The sequence below is a fragment of the Macrotis lagotis genome, chromosome 4 (genome assembly GCF_037893015.1).
Source record: "Macrotis lagotis isolate mMagLag1 chromosome 4, bilby.v1.9.chrom.fasta, whole genome shotgun sequence".
Lineage (NCBI taxonomy): Eukaryota > Metazoa > Chordata > Mammalia > Peramelemorphia > Peramelidae > Macrotis > Macrotis lagotis.
In genome coordinates this window covers 193,190,537-193,200,312 of record NC_133661.1, presented here as the reverse complement: position 1 = coordinate 193,200,312, position 9,776 = coordinate 193,190,537, and the positions used below count along the sequence as shown (strand labels likewise).

General features: G+C 40.3%; 1 protein-coding gene across 1 annotated transcript; it reads left to right on the top strand.

Moving 5' to 3' along the window:
- Positions 1 to 422: 422 nt before the first annotated feature.
- Positions 423 to 8,105, top strand: ACTC1 (actin alpha cardiac muscle 1). The gene is made up of 7 exons (XM_074235044.1): positions 423 to 527; positions 1,435 to 1,585; positions 3,757 to 4,081; positions 4,989 to 5,150; positions 5,300 to 5,491; positions 6,649 to 6,830; positions 7,778 to 8,105. The coding sequence occupies exons 2-7, from the start codon at positions 1,457 to 1,459 to the stop codon at positions 7,919 to 7,921; spliced, it is 1,134 nt and encodes a 377-aa protein (XP_074091145.1). The 5' UTR covers positions 423 to 527; positions 1,435 to 1,456; the 3' UTR covers positions 7,922 to 8,105.
- The last annotated feature ends 1,671 nt before the right edge of the window (positions 8,106 to 9,776 follow it).

Here is a 9,776-nt window from a genome sequence, read left to right as displayed (position 1 = left end):
CCTCTGTAACCTTGCTGTTTTACCTTTCTGGGTCTCAATTTCCTCATCTGTAAAATGAAGTGCTAAACTAGAGGGTCTCTAAAGTCTATTTCTTCTTTAAATCTATGATACTGTAGAGTCAAACCAAATTCAGTAAGGAACCTTTTTTGCCTTGTTCCAATGCGATCCCCCAGGAATGGGGTATGTGACCTTCCCTCTCCCCCCTCCCCCTCCCCATTCTCCTACCCCTCCTTGGACTCCCTATTTGGCTATCCCCTTGACAGTCCCCCTCCCCTACCTTACATGGTCTGGGGGCCCCCTGTTCTGCCTTTCCCCTTCACTTGGCTCCATGAATGGACTCAGCGCTCCCTAATGGCGTGAAGGCGACCAAATAAGGGCAAGGTGGCAAGCCTGGGTCCCCCCACCCCCTGGTCCCACTCGGCCCCAACTGACACCGTCCATCAAAGCAGTATAAAGCGCAGCGGCTGCTGAGCCTCAGACACCAAGCGCCTGCCTGCCCCGGAGCTTGAGCCGCGGGTGTTGAACTGGTGAGTCAGCGCAGAGGCTGGCGCAGCGGCCCATCCGCGCTTCTCTTCCAGCCAAGCAGGACCAGACTTAGGACAGAGGGATGGGGAAGGAGGAGGAGGCAGGGAGGGAAAGCAGAATAGGCGCTTGGGCTTCTGGCCCCGTAGTGCTTTTTTTTTTCTCTCTCTCTCTGCTTTTCTCTTTTTTCTTTTGTCTCTCTCTCCCCATTGTGACCCCTCCCGGAAAAACAAACACTATTTGATTTTGTACCAACTTTTCTTTTTAATTTGCTCCTCCCATTTGGCAATGTCGGGCTAGAATAGGGAATGGACAGAGGGCTTTTCTCGATTTTCTTTGTCTTCTCTTTCTTGCGGGAAGGACCCTTCCCCTTGCCCACTCTCCACCAGCTGGAGGGGGCGCAGGGGTCTGGCAAGCAGCTCCACTTCCCATTCTATCCCAGGATTGGGGGAGCATTGACGGCTGTGGATCCCTACCCTCCCGCTTCCCGGATGGAGCAGAGCAAGTTTTCTAGAGCCCAGGCTGGAGCCTGGATGGTGCTGACTCTGAGATCCAGGCTAGGAAGGGTCTTCTCTAACTCAGGGCCACGCAGCCACTGGTCCAGGAACAGAGGATGGGGATACTGGGGGTGCTGATGACTGAGGCAAGGGAGCGAAGTGGGGGGAATGCTCAGTGAAGTTGTAATTGATGAGTCTCCTTGAGCTTCTTTTCAGTTCTTTGCTCTTTGATTTTCTCTTCTTGCCTTCTTTTCGTCTCCCTTTCTCTCGGAAATCCCCCCCCCATCACTTTTTTTAGTTCCTTTTGAGGAGCTCACCCCCCCCCCCCCAACACTTTTCAGGGAAGTTCCTTTGCTGATGCCTATCCCCACATCAGACTCCATCTCACTTTCTGGAGTCTTCTCTTCACCCACAGAACTCCTTGAGACCTCAGCAAGATGTGTGACGACGAGGAGACCACCGCTTTGGTTTGCGACAATGGTTCCGGACTGGTGAAAGCAGGCTTTGCAGGTGATGATGCTCCCCGAGCTGTTTTCCCGTCCATAGTGGGCCGCCCGCGCCACCAGGTAACCTTTGCACTCTCTATAATACAGACGGACAGACTGGAGGAGTTTCCCCTCCACCAGCAATCCTTTCCCTCCTCCCACCATCTCTTCTGACGACCTCCATACTCCCCATCCCCAAACACAAAATCTTTAATGACACCTTTGTGATGTCATTGGCTCTCTCTGAAAGCTAAGACCAACAAAAACAGGAACAGTAACAAAATAGCTTAACATTGGTATTAGCTTTGGAGTCAGAGGTTTTGGGTTCAAATCCTAGTTTCTCCCATTATTACTTATGTGATCCTGGGCAAGTCATTTTAACTCCTCTTAGCTTCAGTTTCATCAATTGTTAAATGAGAGGACTGGACTAGATAGCTTCAGAGATACCTTCCGGTTCTAGACTATGGTCTGATGTTGTACTTAGAGGTTTGAAAAGTGCTTAGATTCACTATTTCATTTCAGTTACTCCAGACTCCAGGGCTGGTGCTCTATCCACTGCACCACCTAGCTGCCCCCCTACACTATTTCATTTCAGGCACAAAATAACCCTTGGGGGTAGACACTGCCCATGTTTTACAGCTGAAGCACCTGAGATTCAGAGACTTCCCTTGTCCACATAGCTAATGCCAGAGGCAGGGAGTTCATGACTCTAGGTCCAGAACTTTTTCACCATGCCTCCTTGCTTACTTTGAAATCTGGCTTTTGACTCTGGCCAACAACCCTAATTATGACTGCAAATTTTTCCAACTTTGATGGCTTAGTCTGTCCGAAGACCAAATAAGCAAAAACTTAAACACCAAAATCAACACCAGCAAAACCAGTCTATCTGAAATCCTACCAGCAAATTTACCTCCTTCATCTGGCTCTCCCTATGGACACATACCAGGAAGGGGGCCATTTTTCAAGTATTAATCCATTAGCTAGACTCTTCCAACTCTGCCCTCTGCAATTATCTACCCCAAAATGTATCTTCTCCCTTTTCACTTCCCATACACCTTATTTTTTCTGCCTTTTTTCTGTCTTTTATCAGAATTCTACAAAAATAAAACTCCTTTCAGCCTCCATCTCCATTTTTCTTCTTCCTTTAGGAGAGTTTGCTGGCTCTCACTTATAATGTTATTTCCCTTACTCTTGCTTTTTTAAAATCCAGGCATGGTTGAATTAGAGACACCTATCACCTTGTTTACTACAAGAAATGTGGCCCTCTAAGTATCTGAAACATGCCAGCCCAGACAAGGCTGCCAAACTGGTCTAGCTGAAACTCCATAACATATGAATGCCAAATTAGTTCTGGGGAGACTAAATTTCACTGTCAGGGTGATAATAGCCTAGCTCTTTATAATGTTTTATTCCCTCTGGCAATTCTAAAGTTTTCTCCTTAGCTGTCATTCATAAAAGAAATTTTGTATCCCCATATATATATATATATAATATTAATTTAAATTAAAGTAGGTTTTTCTAAATGTAGCTTACTTTAGTTTGAATGACAATTCTGCCATTTATTGTCTAGCAGAACTTGAACAAGTCACTTCAGCTCTCTCTTGATTTCTTCATCTAAAAATTAGAGATATTCTAGTAGCACCAAGGTGGGGCAGTGAAGAGAGAGAGAGAGCTAGGTATAGAATCAGGATAGTTTGAGCTCAAATCCTGCCTTGTACATTTACTGATCATGAGACTCTGAACAAGGCAATTAACTTCAGCACCTAACTGCTAGGAAGAACTAAAGGAAGGATGAGATAGTATTTGAAGTATTTTGCAAACCTCAAAGTGCTAAATAAATACTTGTCACTATTATGTGGTCCTTTCTCTAATATGTTTTCTTCAGTGAAATAGATTTTCTATAATTTTCTTCATCTATTACTGCAGTTATTTAATATTATATGTAACAAAATAGAATTATTATTAATAATAGCTTGCATTTATATGATCTTTTAGTTTATAAAATGTTTTCCTTAAAAAATTACAATTAGGTGGATAGTATAGGTACTATTATCTCCATTTTACAGATGATGAAACTGAAGTTTAGAGAGGTTATATCTTCTCAATAGTTGTAAGGCAATAACACACACACACACACACACACACACACACACACAGACACACAGACAGAGAGAGAGAGAGAGAGAGAGAGAGAGAGAGAGAGAGAGAGTTTTGCTTCTCACTTTCCCCATCTGTTTTTCTCTTCTTTACAGGGTGTCATGGTAGGTATGGGTCAGAAAGATTCCTATGTAGGTGATGAGGCTCAGAGCAAGAGAGGTATCCTCACCCTAAAGTACCCCATTGAGCATGGCATTATCACCAACTGGGATGACATGGAAAAGATCTGGCACCACACCTTCTACAATGAACTTCGTGTAGCCCCTGAGGAGCACCCTACTCTGCTCACTGAGGCCCCCCTGAATCCTAAGGCCAACCGGGAGAAGATGACTCAGATCATGTTTGAGACCTTCAATGTTCCTGCCATGTATGTGGCCATCCAGGCAGTGCTGTCCTTGTATGCTTCTGGCCGTACCACAGGTATGAAAGATCTTCTGTTCTAAAGGCTTTTATGAGGATTTGGAAAAACCCACAGCACGAAGCATTATGATTCATTTTCTTTCTGTTATTTGCACATCTAATTAGTAAACATCTCATTTCTCCAGTATCCATCCCATAGTAGGTACTTAGATGTTTGTTAATTGATTCACTAAATCTATCTTATTGGAACATTAATAGGACTACTGAGAGTACATGGAAAATTCTTGGAGATTGAGACAGTAATAACACCAGGACTTTATAGCACAGTTGTCCTCCTAAGTTTACTTACACCTTTAAGAATACTCCTGTTGTTTCAAAGGCACATCATGTCAAGAACCTGCAACATGTTACAAACTAGAATAGAATGATTTTATATTTGCTTACATATGTAGAAGACATCATGAAAACTCCAAAAGTGAATCTTCATTATTTTCAAAATGTGGACCAATAAATTCATTTTTATTTTTAAATTCACAAGATCCATGGTTAAGTAGAAAAAATAAAATACCATTAAATGATTTTAACTTGTATTTCCTACTTAAAGTGTACATAACCTTTATGTTCTAATGAAACAAGAAAAACAATATGCAAAAAAGGATACTGCAATCTTTAAGTAATGGGGGTGTAGGTGCTCAGATGTCGTCATTTGTAAGTGTGCTGAAGTCATTTTTTCCCTACTTTATTACTTAAAGTGAACTATGACTGATTGTCTTCAAATTAAGCATTCATTACATGGAAATGTATTCTCTACTGTAGAAGAGATCTGATCTTTCTTGGGCCAATGCCCAGCTCTGGGCATCTGTCAGTGGTTAAGACTGGAAGCAAACTTCTCTCTCCTGAGTCTGTTATGACAAGAGTTTTGCCACCCTTAGGGATTTACCTTATCTTTGTTGTTTCTTTCTTATAGGAATTGTTCTTGATTCTGGTGACGGTGTCACTCATAATGTCCCTATCTATGAGGGCTATGCTCTTCCTCATGCTATCATGCGTCTGGATCTGGCTGGTAGGGATCTAACTGACTACCTCATGAAGATCCTCACTGAACGTGGCTACTCCTTTGTAACCACAGGTAAGCTGATCTGACTCTCTTCTTCTTTATGTGTATATGTATATGTGGGCTTTTCAGTGGGGGGCTTTTATTTTCTCCACCAGATTTACTTTCCACCCAACAACGGATGTACTTCCAAACGTGACTGACTCTTTTTTTATTTTTTATAGCTGAACGTGAAATTGTCCGTGATATCAAAGAAAAACTGTGCTACGTTGCCCTGGACTTTGAGAATGAAATGGCTACAGCAGCCTCTTCTTCCTCCCTGGAAAAGAGTTATGAATTACCTGATGGTCAAGTCATCACTATAGGCAATGAACGTTTCCGCTGTCCCGAGACTCTGTTCCAACCCTCCTTCATTGGTGAGTTGTGGAAGAAATGAGCCAAATGTGTCATTTTTCTCATATAAGCATCAGGAGTCTATATCCCAAAATAAGGTGTAATGGAATGAGCAGCAGAGTAGTGGGGGGGGGGGGTGGATATTAAGAGACTCGAATTCTAGTCCAATCTACCACAAACTTGGAGGTTTTATTAATCTATCTGGCTTCTTTTCTAGGGAAATCAAACCATAGAACAGTGTCCTTATATGCAGGGTGAGAGGCTTAGACCAGATAACTTCTGAGGACCCCCTAGAGCTATGGTTCTATGACTAGATTAGTAGTTCTCAAACTTTTTGTAGTGCTGGAGTCCTTCAATTAAACAAACAAACTCTGGCAGAAACCATTATTTTTAATGGCTAGTATCAAACAAAAGGATCATTTAAGCACAACTGCTATCCCCTTGGGGAGCATCCTCAGAGGGAATCCCTGGATTGGATGACCTCTAAGGTTAATTCCAGTTTTATGATTCTATTTTCTATTTAAAATTATTATAGGGCCCACCAGGGCTACATAAGTACAAAACTTTTCTTTGAATGCTATAAATCTCATCTGTCAGTCCCACTGACTAAATACTTTCAAAGTGAATGTTTTGCCTTGATAACATGGGCTGACATAGATTTCATTCCAAATGGAAATTGTCAAAGTATTACAATAAATATTAAAAAACATTTTTATTTTGTCTCAATTAAGGGGTTGATTGAGTAGAGAAAATTGATTTATTCCTTTAAATTCTCAATCAGACAATCCCTGCGAAATTAGAATTATGGGTCAATGGAAAATTTTTTTTTAAAAAATCATTTTACTTTAGAGCTTTTAGGACCATTAGTACTAGTCTGTAATCATCATTGTGTTATCTTAAATGAATTTTTTTGCCCTGTTCTTAATAACTGCTGCCATATTTGATAACTAGAGCAAATGGATGAAAAATGCAGTTGTCCATTGCTTGACAGTGTGCTGTGGATTAATGTCAACCATTCTAAGGAAACACCTGTTCAACCAATGCATGGATTATATTTTAGAGGGGAGCATATGTTGGAGAGACAAATGGTGACAGCTTATTTTACATGTCTCATTCTGTTCTTACTGTTCTTCTGTCTGCCTGAACTCACTCTTTTTAATTCCCCACCATGTGTTCCTAGGTATGGAATCTGCTGGCATCCATGAGACCACTTACAACAGCATCATGAAATGTGACATTGACATCCGTAAGGACCTGTATGCTAACAATGTCTTATCCGGAGGTACCACCATGTACCCGGGTATTGCTGACCGTATGCAGAAGGAAATCACTGCTTTGGCTCCCAGTACCATGAAGATTAAGGTAAAGGGCTGCTTTGGGGGAAAAGAGTATGACATAGGACTAGGTTGTTCTGAAAACTTGGAAGGATTGTGTTCTGAAGATCTCTCACCCAGTTACCTTATCAATGCTAGGTACTCAACTCTTTCTATTTCTAGTACATAGTCCCCATTCCTAAGGCAAGTGATTTTTATGTTTTCCCTTGAGATAGAACTCAGAATAACTCCTAGTATAGATTTTGCCCTTGTGTCTGGCATCCATATTGTGCTTCACCTGTGCTCTTCCAGGGAGCCAGCTTCTGCTTGCTGGCAAGAGTCAATTGTTAAAATTTCAATATGAGTATTTACACTTCAGAAATCAACAAATGCTAATATAAATCAGAGACTGATTTATTGAATTCTAGACTTATGAAAGTGATGGAGAAAAAGCAGATTGTACATATATTTCCCTTCCCCTTTCCTGCCTCCCCCTCCCCCTCATTCTGGTTGTTAAATATTTATCAGCACACTTCTGTCTTTCACCCTTGCCCTTAGCCTGTTGTCAAGGACATACCAACCACATATGAATAAGATCATAGATTAAGAGTTGGAAAGGATCTCAGAGGACATCTAATCTTTATTTTCATATGGGGATACTGAGGTCAAAGAGATTAAACAATTTATCCAGTGGAACAAGTATTTGAACCTTAGTAGTCTGATACCAAATCATCTTTGTCATTGCATCATACTGTTTGCATAGCCTTAGAGGGGAGGGTGTTTCTTATCCTGAAGAATCTTTGATAATGGAAATATTTGAGGGTATCTACATGGGAATGGAGGGAGGATACACAAGAGAGTAGAATGCTTTTGATAAACTCTGAGAAAACCTAGACAACCCAGCACAAGTTACTTGCATTTTTTTCTATTGATTTCTTTTCATTCATGTCACACAGAACAATCATAATTGACAAAGTCTTGTTTTTCTTTCTCCAGATCATTGCTCCCCCTGAGCGCAAATACTCTGTCTGGATTGGAGGCTCCATCCTGGCTTCCTTGTCCACTTTCCAGCAAATGTGGATTAGCAAACAAGAGTATGATGAAGCTGGGCCATCCATTGTCCACCGCAAATGCTTCTAAAGTGCCTTATCCCTCAGTTTACCTTCCACTCAGGATGACAATGTTATGCTTCTTGGAGTCTTCCATACCACCCTACCTGAACGTTCTTCAGTCATTGTACAGTTTGTTTACACACATGTGCAATTTATTTGTGCTTCTAATATTTATTGCTTTATAAATAAACAAGACCGGGACTTGCAACCTACATCTGTTGTTGATGTTTTATTGATTGGGGTAGGGTGGGGAGTAGGAGTAGATATGAGAATTCATTTATATATTAGGGAGCTTTAAAATTGACAACACCTCAACACTTCATTTTCACAAAATGAATTACATCTATATCATGAGTCTCACTGAAAAGTTACAATAATATCTAAAGTGAATTTAGGATGCTGAAGACAAGAGTCCTCAAACATGCCTATTGTCAGACACATGATAAGGTTCACCTCAATTTAAATAAGGAAAACTTGATAAAATAATCCTAGAGAATCATTTAGTTTAGGGTGAAGCTGAAAAATCATATGATAGTTACATTTTGGGTTATTTTACATTTCATGCAAAATGATGATAATGTAATCATAGCATTATTTTTTAAAAGAATTAGCCTAAATTCTCAATACTTTAAATTTCTTGACTGTCTTTTGAGGGTTATAAGTGCTTGTGGGAAAATATTAATATCAGCTAACTGATAAACTGGCAAAACAAATCAAAATCCTGATTGTACAAGAAACAATAACCAAATGAGTCAGGAACTAAATTTTTCTTATTGGGCAGGTCATTTCATCTCTTTGGGCTTCAGTTTCCTCCTCTTCAAGAAGACAATTGGACTTGATCACCTCTAAGAATCTTCTAGTTATAAATTTATGGTCCTATGAGTCTTTCTGTGGCTAATTTCTAGATTAAGACCCAAACTTTTAGTGGTGAGAAGCTACTCTTTCATTTCCCTTCAAACAAAAAGAAATCTTCAAATACCTGACTTGGAGAGGGATGCTGCCAGTGAAGTCTCTGATAAGAGATATTTCTGCAGGTTTGATTATTCTTCCTGCTGGGAATTTTGACAAACCATAGGGAGTGAGGCAACTTGGTTAACAAGCTGTAGAAAATGCTTTGAGATCTAGTGGAATGTAAGTCCCTTGAGGCTTGCCTATTTTCTTTTTTTTTTCTTGATACAAATCAGAATGCCTTAGTCTTTTTAAAAAAAAATCTTATTTCTTTAAGGATGGAATGAAAAACTGGTGTGAAAACTAACTTTGTCACATTAGGACAAATTACTAACTTTCTGTAACTTACAATGTTAGATAGTTATGTCTGGAAGTAACTAGAGAATTAAAGGCTTTGCCCATAGTCACATAGCTAGTTTGGGTCTGAGAGAGGATTTGAACCCAAGTCTTCCTGGCTCCACAGTCAACCTTATATCCATGATGCCATCTTACCTTTTACCTTACATATAATAGACACATAAGAAATCTTACTTTGATCAAATTTAGTCTACTGGTAGATTCCAGTCTTTTAGTTGGGGATGACTTTCCTCAATAAAGAGAAATGAGGGTTGGTTTTCTCAAGCTGTTTGAGAAATTCAAGTATTTATGAAGCGATGGCAATGTGAAACACACTGTGCTTGATCCTAAGGCTACCAAGAAGTATAAGATATAGCTCCTCTTTTCAAGGGATTTAAACAGCATAATTACATAATGTCAGTAAGTATGTAACTAAGAGCAAAGTGAGTGTCAAAACCAAAATATTCTATGGAATTCAGGGATTATAGAGCTCAATTTTCTTATGGTAGACTGGTCAGAAAAGGCTTTTTGGAGGAAAGGGAAACATGAGATGAGTCTTGAAAGATGAACATGATTTGGATAATCAGAAAACATGAAGT